This window comes from Ovis canadensis, chromosome 6 (assembly GCF_042477335.2).
Source record: "Ovis canadensis isolate MfBH-ARS-UI-01 breed Bighorn chromosome 6, ARS-UI_OviCan_v2, whole genome shotgun sequence".
NCBI classification, from domain to species: Eukaryota; Metazoa; Chordata; class Mammalia; order Artiodactyla; family Bovidae; genus Ovis; species Ovis canadensis.
The window spans coordinates 74,818,672-74,838,130 of NC_091250.1; the positions used below are offsets into that span (position 1 = coordinate 74,818,672).

Here is a 19,459-nt window from a genome sequence, read left to right on the forward strand (position 1 = left end):
CAGCACCAGATATATTCAAGATTTTTAACTGCATCTGGCATTCAAAAGGGAAACTATTAGACCTTATCAAGTAAGCACTGATATAAAAGTGTTGCAGGCCTCTTTGACACAAAGGGTTGGAGAAAGCCATCCATGTTTCAGGGGAAATGGGAGACTTGGCGTTGGTGGCTGCTTCCTCCCACAGCTGGGACAGGAACTCCGGCTGAAGGACAGCCTGGGACCTCTGCACATGGATGGCTGATCTGGGCAGTCTGAGGCCCAGGGAGTCAGTGGAAGGCGGCTTCAGGTTCAGTTAATATTTATTAATTATGTTGCAATGCTCAGTTAATTACACCATCATCCATCTGCTCAGACCTGATGGATGTTACAGCTGGGAGTTACTCTGTACTCACCCTTCGCCTTCTCACCAAATAGCACCACTTCCGACTCCCCGTCTGTCTGCTTCTCTCCATCCCCACTCCCCACCCTCTCAGGGCCGCCTCCTCTCACCTGGACAGCAGCAGCAACATGGTGGTCTGGCCCTGCCAACTCCCCAGCCTCATGTCATCCTAAGAGGACCACCTCCTTGCATCACACACCCCACTCATGCTTACCTAACCTCAGGCTCTCCAGCCATCGTTGCCCCTTTGCCTCTCACAGGTAGCACCCTCTTCTCGAAACAGCCCATCCCCTCTCCTCCTGCCTCACTAACTCAGACTTCAGGTCTCACAGCAAGTTGGTAAAGTTATTGTTACTCAAGCTCCCCAGCAAAGGCCAGTAAAAGATGCTGAGTGATCTAGAGCAAAGTAAAAAGCAGAGTGTAGAGTAGGGTGAGGCTGGCAAGGCCGTGAGGCCAGGCAGCAGCTGCCGGAAGAAATAAGGAGACACCTCAAGTGAGTGACATGAGAGTAAGACTGCAAGAATCTCCTGACCGCCCTGTTCAGGAACACAACTGAGCTGTTTATTTGGGAAAATAAAAGGTGAATTAGTGGGTTTTTAAAAAATTGTTAATTGGAGTATACTGAGTTAGTGTTAAAAGTCTCTAAGAGTCTGATGTGTCACTTATTTCAGATTCACGTGAAGAATGGAGATCATATGAAAGGAGCACGTTTGCTCATCCGGGTGGCCAACAACATCAGCAAATTTCCATCACGTGAGTCCTGAGAGGAGCCAGTTATCCCCATTTCTGCCTGAGTGTAGCATGGTTAAGATCTAGCCTCGCTAACTCTGCCAGCCTCTCTTCTCTACACGTAGTGAGTCATTTCATCCTCACGGCCACCCCGTGAAGAGGTGTAACCGGCATTCCCAAGACCACCCCCAGGTTTGATCATTCACGAGGAGGACTCATATAACTCAGCACAGAGTAGTGCTAAGGTTCAGATTTATTTTGAGGAAAGGATACGAAGCAAAACCAGGAAAGGGAAAAGGTGAGGGGCAGGGCCTGGGGGTCAGGTGCCAGCACCCAAGCGCCCCCTGTGCTGTCACACTGGACACACTCAGAGCCTCCAGGCAACACGTAGCGTGTCTACCAGGGTGTACATGACTCAGTGCCCAGGGGTGAGCATGGGTGGCTGGCCACATAGGTACCCCCTGATGAGCAGGTACCCAGCCTTGGCTCCCAGAAAGCAGATAGATGCTCAGTATAAACGCCATTGTTTGTACCGAGGGCAGGCACAGGGAACCATTCATTCCCTGCCCTGGAAATGGTGGGAACTCTCCCAAAATCCAAGCTCCAGGTTCAAGCAGGTCTTTTTCAGGCTACCAGGCTCCAGTTTGCACACGTGTCCTATTTTCTCTACTTTACAGATAAGCAAACTTGGGTTAAAGAAGTGAGGTGGCACGTGCCCACGATCATACCGTCAGCTAATAAGTCTTATTCTGTGTTCTCAACCACTGTAGGTCCCTGCCTCTGAAAGAGGTCCCAGTATTCTAAGACATGTCGTCATAACATTTTTCAGTGATTAGATTTTGTCACATTCTATGACAGGGTCAATTTTTTCTATAAAGCGTCAGATATCGAAGGCTTGGGGCTTTGTGGGCCAGTCTCTGCCATTTTGGCCTGAACCGTACGTAAATGAGCACAGCTGTGTTCCAACAGAACTTCATTCTTTTGCATACTAAAATCTGAACTTCCTATAACTTTCACGTCACAAATTATTATTCTTTTGATTTTTTTCCAACCATTTAAAAATGTAAAAGCCCATGGACCATACAAAAACAGAGGGCCAGATTTAGCTCACAGGTCACAGTTCACCCCGTTCTTTAAATGAGTTCATTTTTATTACATGAAAAAGACTAAATAACTGTATGTGGCTGGCAAAGGGTGTGCTAGACAGGCACTCTGCTGATTGCTGGTGGGAACAAACATTGTCTGTCCAGAAAGCAGTTTGACAGTTTGCACTGAGTGTGCGCAAGTTTCCGTGTGTATTTTTTAAGTTATGCTATTTGACCCAATAAATCGACTTTAGGTATCTGTCCTGAAGAAACAAGTGCACTCAGGTTAGTGCATAAAATTGTTAATCTCCCCACTCATTCATCAGCTGTCCTGTCAAATGCAGAACTTTCATCTTCGAGGCAGGAAAGGAAACATGCCAAAGGTTACCTCAAGGGAGTGTGGGGCCCCGTGTTAACAGCAAAACACAGTCTCACCAGAGGAAAGACACCCGATTCCACCGCTGTGCCCTTTCCTCCTCAAACAGTCCATCACAGGTTCTTTGCCAGTAACGGCAGATTGAGAGAGGCGATCCTGGCATCATGCCAGTGCTCCTCCATTTGCTTTGCAGACATCGTACCCATCCTGACGTCCACTGTGATCGAGTGTCACAGGGCCGGCCTGAAGAACTCGGCCTTCAGTTTCGCAGCCATGCTGATGAGGCCCGAGTACCGCAACAAGATAGATGCCAAATACAAAAAGAAGATCGAGGCGATGGTCAGGTATGTGGGGACAACCATTCCTACTGTCTGATCACAAGTATATTTTTCAGAACACAGCTACTAATGTGTGGACTGAATAAGAACACAGATTGGGGATAACAATTAGGATTGTACTCAGCTATCAGGAGCAGGAAACCCAGCGACGACCTGAATAAGTCAGGATTTGTTTGACTCATACACAAGGTGTTGCAGTCCCAGGCTGGTACCTCTGTCCTGCTTATCACCAAGGACAAAAAAAGTTCCCGCCTCACAGCTGCACAGCTGTGGTTGTCTGACATCACGTACCCTGTTCAAGGCAGCAAGAAAGAAGTAGGGAAATCCAAAGACGAGAAGGTTTTTGCCTTGTTAGTTAGGAAAGACATTGCGTTTACCTCTTACTGGCTAGTCCTCTGCTGAGTGGCTCCTTCTAGCTGCGATGCATATTTCTGAGTAAAAACAAAGCTCTGCTGGCCAGGATGGCTGTTAGGTAGACAGCAAACACTGTCGGCCACGGAAGGACAAAGAGTGAATGCTTCTCAGTGTAAACAACTTGGTAATTACACAGCCTATTGCCAAGAGAGTTCATTTCCAAAGCCTGTGTAGCTCCAAAGGCACACAAGTCACAGCCCCGCTTCAGAAAGCAGTACAGTGATCTGACTCTCTATAGGGAAACTCAGGGAACGTAGCGCTCAACTTTACAAAAGAAGGTAGTTGCAATCACGTGGTAATTCTGGGGCCACAGTGATGACATTTGGGGCGCCTGTTAGTCCCATTTTGGCCAGGGAACTCGGGTGTACTTGCCTGCTGACCCAGAACCCCCATGTCAGCCAAGCGCGACGGCTGCGCCCGTAGCGGCAAAGGGAAACCAGGTACCGCTGACTGCTAGCTGGGCTCACGGCACACAACTCTCACCTGGATGGGCTACATGGACCGCTCCCGATAAGCCTAAGGCGCTTCAGGCCAAATCATCAGGACCGAGCATGCCTGCCAGCGTGGGAAATGAAGTGGGGAGAAAATGCTAAGGCATAGACCCCCAGGTTCATGCCACACCAGCCTGGTGCCAGTTTGGGGAGGCACTGGATCTCGCCCCACACGAGTGCTCTATAGCTGTGAGGTCTGCTGTGGTAGCCACTGGACATAGGGCTATTTACGTTGAAAAGTGAATAAAATGTAAAAGTTTCTCACACTACCCACATTCCAAGCACTCATAGCTGTATGTGGCTCCTAGCTACCATATTGGTGAGCACATAATTCGAACATAGCCGCCAGCACGGAAAGTTGTGTTGCACAGCCCTAGACAGCCTTTACCACTTCAGAACACAGAGCGAAGTAGCGGGCTCACTGCTCCAGTGATCTGGGAGACAGGGTACAGCCAGACCCAGGCATGCTTTCTGCACATACTGTGCTGTGGCCTCTACCCACCCCCACCAGAGGCCGCCCGTGGAATGCAGCGGTCTGAACCACGCTCATTCCTCTTGCTCCTCCTCGGGCTGGCGCATGGGCCCATAGTCTCTAGCTTGTGTATCTAGTCTCAGGACCTGATTATGCTGGCTCATGGGCCCATAGTCTCTAGCTTGTATCTCTAGTCTCAGGACCTGATTATGAAGAAACAGGTGCATTCATGTGACTCTTCCTCACAGGAGACCTGATACATCCGAGACAGAAGAGGCCACAACCCCATGTCCCTTCTGTGAATTTCTCCTCCCAGAGTGTGAACTCCTCTGTCCTGGGTGTAAAAATAACATCCCATATTGCATTGCAACAGTAAGTTTCTTTATCATTTCCCTTTCTTTACATATATATAATCTATAGCCCGCTTGAATACTTGATGTGTTAACACATTCTTTGCTTCCGAAATAATCTTACCTCTCAAATTTCCTGCAACATTTAGCATATAATTGCATGATCAACAAAGCTGAAAGTTGTATTCAAGGCATATAATAACTTAAGTATGAGCCCCTGCAGAGCAGGAGAGCCCAGAGTTGGAGATCAGATGGTCCTGGGCTTAGGTCCTCTTTCTGCCACATACTGGCTGTATAACTTGGTGCGCTTTGCCTTTTACCTCACTAGGTCCCTCCATCATAATCTCTCGTCTATTGAGATGAACTGCAGGTTGACCAGAGAATGAATATGAAGTCTTAATTCAATACCTGGCATGCTGTAGCACTTAAGTGGTGATTTTTACTATAAACTTTAATATTAAGACCTATTATTCAGTTCAGTCGCTCAGTCATGTCCAACTCTTTGTGACTGCATGAACTGCAGCATGCCAGGCCTCCCTGTCCATCACCCAACTCCTGGAGTCCACCTAAAACTATGTCCAATGAGTCGGTGATGCCATCCAACCATCTCATCCTCTGTAGTCCTCCTCTCCTCCTGCCCTCAATCTTACCCAGCATCAGGGTCTTTTCAAATGAGTCAGCTCTTTGCATTAGGTGGCCAAAGTATTGGAGTTTCAGCTTCAAAATCAGTCCTACCAATGAACACCTAGGACTGATCTCCTTTAGGATTGACTGGTTGGATCTCCTTGCAGTCCAAGGGACTCTCTAGAGTCTTCTCCAACACCACAGTTCAAAAGCCTCAATTCTTGCGCACTCAGCTTTCTTTATAGTCCAATTCTTACATCCATACATGACCACTGGAAAAACCATAGCCCTGACTAGATGGACCTTTGTTGACAAAGTAATATCTCTGCTTTTTAATATGCTGTCTAGGTTGGTCATAACTTTTCTTCCCAGGAGTAAGCGTCTTTTAATTTCATGGCTGCAATCACCATCTGCAGTGATTTTGGAGCCCAGAAAAATAAAGCCAGCCACTGTTTCCACTGTTGTCCTCATCTATTTAAAACTAAGACCTATTATTAGAAAATATTAAAATGTTTGTTCATCACTAGACTAACATAAGCTTTATTTTAAATGAAAATAAATTTAGGTAATGTCACAATACTGAAGATGATTCTTTTATACACAAATTTGATAAAATCTGGCTTTAGTCCTTTTGATGTCATCTCTTCTTCTTAATCAATTACCCACCTATCATTATTATTATATCATGATTTAGAGGTTTGGCTTTTAACTGTAACCATGTATTGTAATTGAGTAACATGGGAAATTTGAACAAAGATGAGGTTTACTCTTCAATGTACTGTTTCCAGGGTCGACATATGTTGAAGGATGATTGGACGGTGTGTCCACATTGTGACTTCCCTGCTCTGTACTCAGAATTCAAGGTGTAAGTTGTATCATTTCACTTAGTCATACAGACTTATTATCAAAAAATAGACCTTTTATTCAGCCAGTTTCTACTGAGGTCTCTTTATTTGTTCATTTCCTAAAAATCTCTAAAGACTCAAATTGTCTTCTTGGGAGAATCTTCTATGACTTCTGAGAACATTTTCCTTAAAGGGACTACTGCATAAGACTGAATGTTCCTAATTCTTAAGTTGTGTGATGAACGTGTACTAAGACATAGAAAGGAACAGTTTTTCGTATCACAATAATGCAAAGGTAAAGGAATATTATATATTTAATCTACTCTGCCTTTCCCTCCCCAAACAGCATGTTAAGCACTGAAAGCACATGTCCTATGTGTTCAGAAAGATTAAGCTTGGATCAACTGAAAAAAACCTCTGACTGTACACAGTACCTGCGGACAGAAGTGGAGCAATGAGCGGCATGTGCGAGTAAGTACCAGGTCATCCACTCACCTTCTCAGGGCACGGGATCCACAGGGCAGACACAGCTTTACAGTGTGTTCTGCCGTTGGTTCCTTTTTGTGCATCATGGAACCTGTCAGATTTGAACAACAAACTAAAATGCAGGTTATACAGTCTCCATGGTGACAAAGGTTATTTGACCGAACAGCATCATGGATTCCAACCGGAGTGTATTTTATCAAGTCACATGGGTTTCTTTTTAACCAGTTCATTAAAACTATAGCTAGCTGTTAAAATGGAGATTGTTTTAGTTTGTAACTCAGGAGAGTAATTGTAAAAATTTTTGTTTCCAGAGACCTGAAAAATTCCCATTTTTCCTTCCAAGTTTCATTTTTGTTGCATAGAAGCAGCACATAACCCTTCCACTCTCCACTGGGAAGAACCTATTCATGTGGCCACACACACTGCAGGGGAGGCGGGGAAATGCAGTCTCTAGCTGGGAAGCCAAAAGCCCCTGCCAAAAGCTCTTCTCGGTTTTCACAAAACCTGTTCTTGCATTCCTTTACTCCCTCAGTAAACTGCAGCTCCATCCAACCAGCTGATCAGGATGGAAACCTGGAAACCCCCAGTCACCCAGTCCATGGTCAGGTCCTTTCAGTCTACCTCCAGTGTAGCTGGCTCCCTTCCGCAGGTGGAGCTTTTGATTGCAAGTGAAAACACAAAGAGGCCCCAGCCTCTTCCTCTACTTATTGCAGCCCCACTGGCCTTTCGCTGTTCCTTGGACTCCAAACTGCTTCCTCTACAGCACCTGCAGTCTCTCATATTCCCGCCAGCACCATAAAGAGTTCTAGTTTCCCCTCATCCTCACCAACTCCTGTTACTGTCTGCCTTCTTGATTACAGGCATCCTAGTAGGTGTGAAGTGGTATCTCACTGTGGTTTGATTTGCATTTCCCTAATGATACTAATGTTGAGCATCTTTTCATGGGCTTGTTGGCCACTTGTATATCTTCTTTAGAGAACTGTTCAAATCATTTGCCCATTTTTTAACTGGGTATTTCATCTTTTCATTGAATTATAAGAATCCTTAATATATTCTTATTTGTAGATATCTTCTAGATAGTATCCTTTAATGTACTCAAGTTTTTATTTTGATGAAGTCCAATTTATCTGTTTTTTTTTTCCTTTGGTTGCTTGGTGTTATGTCTAAGAAGCCATTGCTTAATCCTGGATCACAAAGGTTTTACAGTTACATTTCCTTCTAAGAGTTTTATAGTTATTGCTCTTGTATTTATGTCTTCAGTCTATTTTTGTGTATGATGTGTGGTAGGGACCCCAATTCCTTCTTCTGCATGTGGATGGCCAGATATGTCAGCACCATTTGTTGAAAAGGCTGTTCCTTTCCTGTTATTACCAGATGATTGTCTTATTATATAAGTTCTTTATTTGTTATGTCCTAGATGTCTTCATCAAATTTATTTTGCAGATATTTTCTCCCACTGTGGCTTCCCAATTCTTTTTCTTAATTTATGTATTATCTGAGTTGATTTACAATGTTGTATTAGTTTCAGGTGTACAGCAAAGTGAATCAGTTATACATATATTTAGTGGTCTTCTGATGAGCAGAAGATTTTGATGAACTATATCTTAGCAATTTATCTTATTGTTATGACTGTCTGTGTCTAAGGAAATATTTTCCTACTTGGAAGTCAGGTGCATATTCGCCTATGTTAGGTCTGTGATCCATCCTGAAGTTATTTTTGTTTACAGTGTGAGGTAGGGATTGAGATTTCTTTCCGCCTCAAGTAGATATCTACTCTTCCAACAGCATTTGTTGAAAAGTCTTTCCTCATTGAACTGCTTGCATGCCTTTATTGAAAATCAGTTGGGTTTTCAGTATGTATGTCCCATATTTTTATACTACACTGTCTTGATTACTGTGACTTTATAATATATCTTAGAGCCAGGTATTGTGTATCCTACAACTTTGTCATCTTTTCCAAGATTATTTTGACTACTCTTTTCTTTCCATTTCTCTATAAAATTTTAGAATCAGCTTGTCAGATTCTGTTTTAAAAGCTTGCTCAAATTATGATTGGGATCCATTTATTTTTCTGTTGCTACATAACATATTATCACATATTTAGCATCCTAATATGTATTTAATATCTCAACTTTTTGAGGTATAATTAATCATCTTGTGTTAGTATTAGGCATACAACATAATGATTTTGTGTTTATATTAGGAAATGATTACCACAGTAATTAACACCCATCACTACACACAGTTAACAGGGTTTTTTTGAGAACTTTTAATATCTACTCTCTTAGCAACTTCCAGATATATAGTATTGTTAACTTATAATCACCACGCTGTACACTACATACCTGGGGTTTATTTGTAACCAGAATTTTATACCTTTCAGCCACGTTCATTCCTGGGCCTCTGACAACCAACAAACTGTTCTGCATCTGTGAGTTCAGTGGGGTTTTTTTAACTACACATATAAGTAAGATGGGGATTCCCTGGTAGCTCAGACAGTAAAGAGTCTGCCTGCAATGCAGGAGACCCAGGTTCAATCCCTGAGTTGGGAAGATCCCCTGGAGAAAGAAATGGCAACCCACTCCAGTATTCTTGCCTGGAAAATCCCTTGGACAGAGGAGCCTGGTGGGCTACCGTCCATGGGATCCCAAAGAGACACGACCGAGCAACTTCACTTTCACTTTTCATAAGTAGATAGTACAGGTACCTGTCTCTTATTTCATTTAGCATAATGCCCTCAAGGTCCATCCGTGTTGTTGCAAACAGCAGTATTGCCTTCTTTTGTATATGTATATACACAAGATATACACCACATATATTTTGTTGAGGGCTTTTGCAACTATGTTCAGAGACACTGGCCTGTAATTTTCTTTTTTGTAGTTTCCTTGTCTGGTTTTGGTATCAAATGAGTTTGAAAAAGTTTGAGAAGGTAATTCTTTAAATACTTGGTAGAATTCACCAGTGAAGCCATCTAGTCCTAGATTTTTTAAATTACTGATTCAATCTCCTTTACAGTAATTGGCCTATTTTTTTAATTTCCTCACGATTCAGTCTTATAAGGTTGTGTGTTTCTAGGAATTTATCCATTTCTTCTAAGTTGTGCATTTTGCTGGCCTTATAGTGTTTCATATAAGTCTCTTACAATCTTTTGTATTTCCATGTTGTTGAATATCATATCCCTTCCTTCATTTCTGAGTCCTCTTTTTTTCTTGGTGAGTCTAGCTAAAGGTTTATTATCTTTTGAGAAACAAAAAACAGCTATTAGTTTCATTGAACTTTTCTATTGTCTTTTTAGTCTCCATTTCATTTATTTCTGCTCTGAAATTTCCTTCCACTAACTTTGGGCTTAGCTTGTTCATTTTCTAGGTTCTTAAGGTGGAAAGTTAGGCTATTTGAGATCATTCTTTTTCCTTAATGTAGGTATTTATTGTTGAGTTTCTTTTCAGAAGTGAAGTGTTTTTGTTTTTGTTGTGTTTGGTTTGCTGTAGAGTTGTCCCTCAGTATTCGTGGGGGATTGGTTCTAGGACCCCTAGTGGATACCAACATCCACGGATGCTCAAGCCCCTTATTTACAATGGTGTAGTATTTGCATAAAACCTATACACATCTTCCCATACACTTTAAATCACCTCTGCTGCTGCTAAGTCACTTCCGTTGTGTCCAACTCTGTGCAACCCCCATAGATGACAGCCCACCAGGCTCCTCCGTCCCTGGGATTCTCCAGGCAAGAACACTGGAGTGGGTTGCCATTTCCTTCTCTAATGCATGAAAGTGAAAAGTGAAAGTGAAGTCGTAGATTACTTATATAACTGAATACAATGTAAATGCTATATAAAAAGCTGTCAGCATGTGGCAAATTCACATTTTGCCTTTTGGAACTTTTTGGTACTTCTCCTGAATTTTTTTGATCCATGATTGGTTGGATCTGTGAATACAGAACCCATAGATATGGAGGGTCAACAATATTGCCATTTTCAAGATTTTTTTTCTTCTTGATTTCTTCTGTGACCTCAGTGGTTGCTGAGTGGTATGTTTTAATTTCTACATATTTGTAAATTTTCCAGTTTTCTTGAAGTTGATTTCTAGTTTTGTATTTCTGTGGTCAGAAAAGATGTTTGATGTGATTTCAGTCTTCTAAATTTAAGACTTGTTTTGTGGCCTGACATGTGATCTGTCCACTTATGCTTGTTTAGTCTATCTGGTGAAACACATCATTTAAGACCAATGTTTACTCACTAATTTTCTGTCAAAGGAAGATTTATTCACTGATGAAAGTGGGGGAGTGAAGTCCCCTACCATTATGATATTGCTCCTTCTTCCTTGAGATATGTTAATATTTGCTTTATATTTACAAATGTTATATCCTCTTGTGGACTGATCCCTTTATCAGTATATAATGGCCTCCTTTGTCCTTTATTACAGTCTTTGTTTTCAAGTCTATTGTGTCTAACTATAGCTATTCCAGGTCTCTTTCGATTTCCCTATCTTTTTCCATTCCAGTCTGTGTGTCCTTAGAGTGGAGTCTAGTAGGCTGCCTACAGATGGATCTTGGTTTTAATCTATTCTCTTTTGATCAGAGAATTTATAGTTAAATAGTTACTGATAGATACGGACTTACTACCATTTTGTTTTCTGGCTGTTATTCCTTTGTTCTTGCTCCTTTCTCTCCTTTTGTGACTTGACAGTTTTCTGTAGTTGTATGCTTAGATTCTTTTGTCTACTATAGGTTTTGCTTTGTGGATATCATGCTGCTGCTGCTAAGTCGCTTCAGTCGTGTCCGACTCTGTGCGACTCCATAGACGGCAGCCCACCAGGCTCCCCCGTCCCTGGGACTCTCCAGGCAAGAACCCTGGAGTGGATACCATAAGAAGACTGACGTAAAATGCAATAGTCTATTTGAAGCTGATAACAACTTAAGTTCAAATGCATTTTTACTCTCCTTATCCACACTGTTTCTGACATCACAGTTTACATCTTTGACTCTTGAGAGTCCCTTGGACTGCAAGGAGATCCAACCAGTCCATGCTAAAGGAGATCAGTCCTGGGTGTTCACTGGAAGGACTGATGTTGAAGCTGAAACTCCAATACTTTGGCCACCTGATGCTGGGAAAGATTGAGGGCAGGAGGAGAAGGAGACGACAGAGGATGAGATGGTTGGATGGCATCACTGACTCAATGGACATGGGTTTGAGTGAACTCCGGGAGTTGGTAATGGACAGGGAGGCCTGGCATGCTGCGGTTCATAGGGTCGCAAAGAGTCAGACACGACCAGGAACTGAACCTTATGTATCATTAACAAATTACTGTAGTTAGAAAGCCTTTGCATTATGAGAAGGATATCTATAGAATAGTTTATATACATAGTTTATTCACTTTATGGATATCATAAAACATTATTAGTTATTTTTACTCTTGTTTAACTTTCACACTAGTTATAAGTACCTTTCATTAGTCTGAATTTGTATTTACTTTTACCATTGAGATTTACAATTTCATATATCTCCCTATTATTAAGTAGTGCCCTTGCATTTCAGCTTAAAGAAGTCCCTTTAACATTTCTGTAAGGCCAGTCTAGTGGTGATGAACCTCTAGCTTTTCCTTGTCTGGAAAATTCTTTCTCTCTCCTTTAGTTCTGAAGGGTGGCTTTGCCAGAAAAACTGTTCTTGACAGGCAGTTTTATTCTTTCAGCACTTTACAGGCTAGCAGAGAATGGCCTGATGTTGTCAAAGCTTCTCCTGAAAAATCTGCTGACATTCTTATGGGGGGGAGGAGGAGGAGGAGGAGGTTCCCTTGTACATAACAAGTTATCTTTTGCTGCTTTTAAGATTCTTTCCTTGTCTTTAACTTCTGGCAGTTTAACTGTAATGTGTCTTGGCATGGGTCTCTTTGGGTTGAGTCGCTGAGCACTAACTTTGCATTTCCTCATTCTTCTCAGTAAGGTGGCTGTTGTCAACATCATCCCAACCTGCCCATACAATTTTAGTCAACTGAAAGGCCAAGACTGAAACTCAGTACTAATTACAGACTGAAAATTTCTCACCTACATGTAGTGATCCTGCTTCACAATCCAGAAATGAGCAAAATATCTTTACCATGCTTAGCTTCTTTATTACTGAATGCCAGTTTATTATTTGAAACCCTTATAAAAGCATATGAGGTTTTTGGGGGTTTTTTTGGCCTTTTTAGGTATAATGATCCTGAGAAGACAACGTTTTTCCACAAGAGGCTGTGTTTCTGCCCCTGGCAGATTAAGGATGGTTCTTTCTGGATACATAAAAAATAAAGTCACATCTCCAGGTCACCACTTTGAACTTCTGTAGAGTGACAGTGATATATAACATGCTATTTTTTATACTTTGTATATTTCCTCTTCTGAGTCTTACATATTCAATACTCTGTACTGTTAATAGTAACCTATAACATAATTGTAACCTATAACATAATTGTAAATATTCAGCTTTTTGATATCTTTTATATTTTGAAATATCCCCTTTAAAATAAACTTACTAAATATTTGTAATGTTTTCCTGTATTTAAAGACAGAAAAAGAAATCAAGTAGCTTTGAAACACTGAAGTTTAGACAACACAGATGTTAACAGTGTTAAAAAGTTTAAAGTGAGAGGCTTACACAAATCAAGGCTATTTAGCAGAATCAGTCCTAGAATAAAAACATCAAAAATCAGTAAAATCAATATTTGAAAGAATGAGTGAAACTATAAGCTTATGTTTCCTGAGCCATTATACTATGTAGTACAGAATTGCTGTCAAAAGTTAAATCATTTGACATAGGCTGTAGATGTACGTTATTCAGTATCTTCCCCAAGGTGGCCCTGAGGGTTCCTTCCCCATAGTATAGTACCCCCCATACTATACAGGTGAGTATATACTTCCTTGCCATCCAAAACCAAAGTACCAAAGTCTGAGCAGAGACAAGGTCATGTAGCCTAACTCTGAATGTATCAGATGATACAATTTTACAGGGTAGCCACCAGCATCCTGAGCATTACAGAGGTACCTAGGTGCCTAGGGTAGAAACCAAAGTGCCAATGACGTTTTATGGCACCAGGTATCCATATGAATACCTCCAACTTTATAATCTCTTTTTTCCTCCCAAAGGCTGGCTAGAGGCCTTGGCCTTACTTACTAAGTGATACAAGTCATTATCATTAAACCTACCCATAAGAGGCTTAGACATTCACTAATGAACATAATTGTACCAAAACTTATTTAGGAAGATACTCTTCCCAATACATACACCAGTATACTCCTTGTTAATAACTTCAAGAGGCCCAATAATGCTGCAAATAAAAGACTGACAAAACTTAAAAGATGAAGGGTAAAGTAGTAGAAGTAGTAATAAACTAGCAGTTTCTTACAGACTACCAAATAGCCAAGATTCCATGGATTTCAAAAAAAGAAAGTGTGCTGCAAGGATGATGTGTGGCCTCCAGGGGCTCCAATAAGGATTTGCTGGTTGCTCCAAATCATATTGAACAAGTAAAGGACACAACCTGCTGACCTGGGTGCAAGGAGATTACAATTATAGTCTTTTTCCCGGGGAGCACAGAGCAAGTTAACAGATACAACTTGCATATCCAAAAGTGATAGAAGAATATGCTTAAGAAATTTATGCTCACCCCACTGGTGAGGTGAGGCAGGCATCAATCAAGGAAATCTTCACTGAAGCAGAAGTTTCAAACAGGGCTTTAACAAAAGGGACATGGCTCAGTAGGCAAAGGCTTAAGGAAACATTTTATTCCCATAATGAACTTAATCTACATGGAAGACGTTTTTCACACTGGTAAATACATTTTAAATGTCTCAAGACTTAATCTTGTTATAGAGGTGAGAGAGACAATCAATCAGTTCCCTAAAGGCTGGGAACAGATTCCAGATTTTACATTCCTTTTAACACATACCTCACAGAAGTAGCACATACCTCTGAGCATTTACTGACAAGATTAAATAATCGCTAGACACCCAAACTCCAGGCTGGTTCCACAGCCTCAAGGCTCCTCAACAAGTGCAGCTGCAGGTACAATCTAAAATCCCAGCAGGGTTTGTGGAGCCTGTGAGGACAGAACTGGCTCTCCCAAGGACAGAGTCAACAAAAGCCTGTGTTCATTTTGTCCGAAACCAGAGGAAGATAAAAGTCTGAGCCAGCCTAGGCCTTTCTGGTTTGAACCTGATGAGCTGAAACTCTGGAAGGTTAGGAATGTCTGACAATCCTTTTGCAGCCACAATACCCGCTAGTAAAAACAAAGAGACCTCTCCATGAAATTCTGTTCACAGCAGAGGTGCGTGTGGTTGACTTTCACAGGGGAACAATGTTTGGAATGAGAGTTTGACTCTTCAACTGCAAAAGTTACATGTTTTACACAAGAGGTTAGTAGGAATATAGTTAGCTTTTGTATCCAATCATTTGCAAATTAGTAAGGAAAAATATACCAACATAATATTTTATTGTACAAGATAACAATCTTAAGAATCTGTACATGTAGCCTGTGAAACATTTTTATTCCTAGTTTATATTTTGCAAGATATTTGACAATATACAAAGAAAACCCAGTTCTAGGTGGTGATTACTTTGTATTATGGTTCATTTACAGAAGTTCACCACGTTCTAGTAACAATGCTTTTAAAAATCGGGACTGGTCCCACACTGGCCATCAGGACAAACTCGCAAGCCTACAAAAGCCGCCTCACTACCTCTGTTCCCAGACATATTCCTCTCGACTAAAAATCTGACTCCAAAGCCCACACGCAGTTTCTAATTCTGATTATACAGTCATTTTGAAGTACAATCTTGTTAGACTGACAGGGGACAGTGGAGGACCTACACAGTCCTAATAACCTCTATAAGAGGTGTACATCAGCCTACCAGTTACATCCTTCTAGCTGTACCACCGTTTATTTGCAATGAGACCATGAGGTTCTCCCATTACACTAAAACGTGGTTCCTTTGGAAAAACAAGATATTCTCTAAGACCAGCTGAGACTGGTCAGCAGGGTAAGCAAAAAGTAGCTGTCAACAGTGAAAGAGTTTCATTTCTTTGAACTTTTTCCTTTTCCTTTTCTGGACTCCTTATCTTTTTCTGATTTTGAAGGCTTTGAAGATTTTGTCTTTTTCTGTTGGGAGGGAAAGATGCACAGAATAGTTAGCATTTGTGTGTATGGCCAAGTTGATCTCTACAATAAATCAAATCTTTATCGGCAACTTAATAAAGAAACAAGGCTGCAAACACCTATATCCTGAGCTGTGGCTACCCTTGATGAGCTTACTAACAACTGGCTAGGTGTGTGGCCTTTAAACTACTGAAAAGCTATTTAGCCTCTAGAACTAGAATATGTTCCCCAATATGCAGTTTCTTAGACTTCAGGTATAGATATACTTAGGGAAAGACAAAACAAGCAAGAGATAATTTACACACATAGTAATGCTTTCGTGAAGAATTATCTTTTCTTTCAGTTTCAGAGTAGAGATCCAAATGCACAGTCTGAGCAGGGGAAGGAGTGGTATGTCTAGACAAGACTAGTGAGAGCCACACTGGAGAGGCCACTATCCCCACCCCTACACATACAAAACAGAATCGAGGGGCACGAATGATAAACGCACCCACACCAAGGACAGAAGAGGATACAAACTAGATTTCCTTTGCCTTGGCCCATGGTAAACAGTGGACCGACACCATAAATGATTTTCATCTTTCCTAGGAAAAGATGAGGATGTTTTGCTCTGAGAAGTTTCTATAGGCAGTTCAATAGCTATAGCAAAAAAACAACAGAAGGGAGGAATAGTTTCATTAAAAATGCTTTTCTTAATTATGCTGTGAAAATGTGTCTGTGGGTAAAGCACACACCAAGAGCGGAAAAAAAAAAACCCAAAACAGTCCTTTCTCCAACAGAGAGTATGACCATCAATATGATGGCCTATTTTCTTGCTATCAGGCTCCTACACCCTTATAAGCAGCTGTTTATAAAATCTATACTTTCTTTACCCTTGGAACTGTGATGAACAAAAAAACTTTCTCAGCTTCCTCTGCTACTTGCTAAACAGGCTCTGAATCATTTCAAAAGGCAAGTTACATACAAGGTAAGCTATTTTGAGGGAGTATCGTGGCTTCTCCTACTAGTATATTAAAATAGTACCTTGATCATAGCATCAGTTTCCAAAGTGTCCTGGTCTTTCTCATCAGATTGAGAGTCATCTTCATTTAACTCTTCACTGTATTCAGAATCCAGTGATGGGCCTGTGCTATGTCTGTGTGTCTTTACTGCCTGGAGTGAATACGGAGTAAGGTGGACTTCTTTATTGTAAGCTCTTGTGAAGGCTGCTTTCACCTACACAAAAGGAATAGAGGAAGGTTTTTAAAACTTCAAGTGTCAAACAACCCTTTTAAACTCTATAGGCCTAGAGGCCTTGAAAGACCCTAGGAACCCCTTGAAATTGTTTGTAAAATATGCATGCATGTACATGTTAAGTCTATCTCTATGCATTTTTCTATGGAGAAGTTCCATATGTTTCATGACATTCTTAATAGAGCCCATGACAAAAAGTAAGAATCAAACACTGTATATCAGGGGCTTCCCTGGTGGTCCAGTGACTAAGACTCTGTACTCCCAGTGCACGGGGCCGAGAGTCAACCCCTGGTCAGGGAACCAGATCCCATGTGCCGCAATGAAGACTTGGCACAGCCAAATAAATGTATTTTTTAAAAAACTGTAAATCAACTATCTTTAATAAATTTTTTTAAAAATCAGTATTTGGGAACATTAGGCAGATTTCTAATAATCATTTTAAGTCATTTTTTTCTATTCAGTGCTCTCTGCAGTTCTACAAAGTGACAAAGTTGATCAGTAAACCAACAAATCAAAAAAGATTTACAATGAAGTACAGACTAAAGGTGGCCTTTAATTACTACAGAAATAAATTACATTTCCCACAAAAACAGGTTATTTCAAAACACTAGGTAACTTGAAAAGTCTTAACTTCAAGCTTCTAAACCTAACTGCTGAATTAGTGCAAAAATTCTAACAATGGATGTCTCGTGAGAATTTACCTAATAGTCATTCCCATAGTCAGGTCAAAGTTCTAGAGAAGGCAAGTCACAGAAAATATAACTTCCAGAACAGCACCAAATAAGGCACCAGGTGAGGTCTTAGATATCACAAATTCATGTCACTTTAGTTTTTTCATGCTCATTATAAAAAGTCTGTGTGTCTGTTACCGCCCCCCCCAGGCTCATCTGCCCATCCTTATAAAGAATACATTTATTAATACATTGGCCCCTCAGATTTCACATCATGCTTTCCCATTTAGCATAAAGCAAAGATAAAACTATAAATTACACAGTCAAATATTGTACTCAAATAGTATCTTTGGAAAGTGCAGACCATAAGCAAAAAGCATTTACGAAAAAAAAATTAAACTTTTGAAAGCATCTAAAACATTTCTGAAATATTCCCTCTATATGGTAATTATAAACTGTTGGAGAACCAGTGGAGTACATAGTTTACCTTGGGATCCAGTTTAGAAAACGGACTAGGTCTGCCTCCCCAGTTGCTAATTTCCATAATATTCTCGAAGTCATCTTTCATCAAATAATATGCATCCATGAGAGCAACAACATCCTGTACTCCTTCTATCCCTTGTGAGGCCAAGGGCTGTACAAGTGCATCCCTTAGATGTGACAGATAATCCATGTTTACCGTCCTTTTGCTGGAGTAAGTTCTTGAAACAAAAGAGATACAAATGTAGTCACTGGCAAACTACCACCAGCTCACAGTTAGCTAGAATTTAATCCACTTTTAGTAAAGCTCAGAGGAATGCTCACTAATTAATAGCTGGAGTAGGGAAAGCTTAGCACTTACACCACTAGGGCAATGGATACACATTAGTGTATCTACACAAATACAGTGGAAGCATCAGAGAGGGACACCTGGGCAAAGTGATGCTTCACCTTTAAAAAGCAATGGGCAGAGAACAGGAAAAGAGCTGAGATGCAGGCCTTCAGCTTTATTAATAAGAGCTGAAAAAAAAAAAAGAAGAGCTGGGGAAAGAGCCCTTTCCCACTTCTGGAGGCCACCTACGTCTCTTGGCTCACAGTCCCTTCTTCCATCTTCAAGTCAGCAGAGGAAAAGCTGCATCTTCAGATCTCTGCCTAACTGCTGCCTTCCCTCACCACTCTTTTTTTTGGGGGGGTAAAAAAAACCACTTACAATTACATTGGGCCTATCCCGATAATCCAGGATAACCTTACCATCTCAAGATGAGAATAAATTCATGTTAAAACATTAAGTTTTGGTAATTTGTTACAGCAGCAATAGAAAACTAATACAGGGGTGGCAAAAACAAACAAACAAACCCCATACCACAGGCTATGAAGAGGGAACACAGTAGGAAGTAGAATTCTATAGGGACAAAAGAAAGGCGCATCTTGGTTCAGTTTTAGATAAAAGTTAACAGTAGACTAATATTCTCTTCAGGGACCAGAAAGGAAAATACAATTATTCAAGTAGTACTTCATGGTTAAAAATGAATCCCTAAAGGTCCGTCTAGTCAAGGCTATGGTTTTTCCAGTGGTCATGTATGGATGTGAGAGTTGGACTGTGAAGAAAGCTGAGAGCCAAAGAATTGATGCTTTTGAACTGTGGTGTTGGAGAAGACTCTTGAGAGTCCCTTAGACTGCAAGGAGATCCAACCAGTCCATTCTGAAGGAGATCAGTCCTGGGTGTTCTTTGGAAGGACTGACACTAAAGCTGAAACTCCAATACTTTGGCCACCTCATGTGAAGAGTTGACTCATTGGAAAAGACTCTGATGCTGGGAGAGATTGGGGGCAGGAGGAGGAGGAGACGACCGAGGATGAG

The 19,459-nt window shown here is 41.1% G+C and overlaps 2 protein-coding genes across 9 annotated transcripts in view; one reads left to right on the top strand and one right to left on the bottom strand.

Moving 5' to 3' along the window:
- The window catches only part of WDR19 (WD repeat domain 19), a 124,934-nt gene that overhangs the window by 69,676 nt on the left and 35,799 nt on the right, over positions 1 to 19,459 (top strand). For 3 of the 6 annotated variants that reach the window (XM_069593861.1, XM_069593859.1, XM_069593860.1), the window contains exons 32-36: positions 1,051 to 1,132; positions 2,763 to 2,913; positions 4,533 to 4,656; positions 6,047 to 6,123; positions 6,450 to 6,574. In XM_069593861.1, the coding sequence (XP_069449962.1) occupies positions 1,051 to 1,132; positions 2,763 to 2,913; positions 4,533 to 4,656; positions 6,047 to 6,123; positions 6,450 to 6,561 (546 nt within the window). In that variant the 3' untranslated portion in view covers positions 6,562 to 6,574. Of the gene's footprint in view, positions 1 to 1,050; positions 1,133 to 2,762; positions 2,914 to 4,532; positions 4,657 to 6,046; positions 6,124 to 6,449; positions 6,575 to 11,315; positions 13,105 to 19,459 lie in introns of those variants that run through there. The other 3 variants (XM_069593857.1, XM_069593858.1, XM_069593856.1) reach the window with 3 other exon arrangements.
- RFC1 (replication factor C subunit 1) overlaps positions 14,324 to 19,459 on the bottom strand; it is a 73,081-nt gene continuing 67,945 nt past the window's right edge. For all 3 annotated transcript variants that reach the window (XM_069593864.1, XM_069593863.1, XM_069593865.1), the window contains 3 exons: positions 18,108 to 18,321; positions 16,740 to 16,931; positions 14,324 to 15,719 (listed from right to left, as the gene is read on the bottom strand). In XM_069593864.1, coding sequence (XP_069449965.1) covers positions 15,636 to 15,719; positions 16,740 to 16,931; positions 18,108 to 18,321 — 490 coding nt within the window. In that variant the 3' untranslated portion in view covers positions 14,324 to 15,635. The remainder of the gene's footprint in view (positions 15,720 to 16,739; positions 16,932 to 18,107; positions 18,322 to 19,459) is intronic.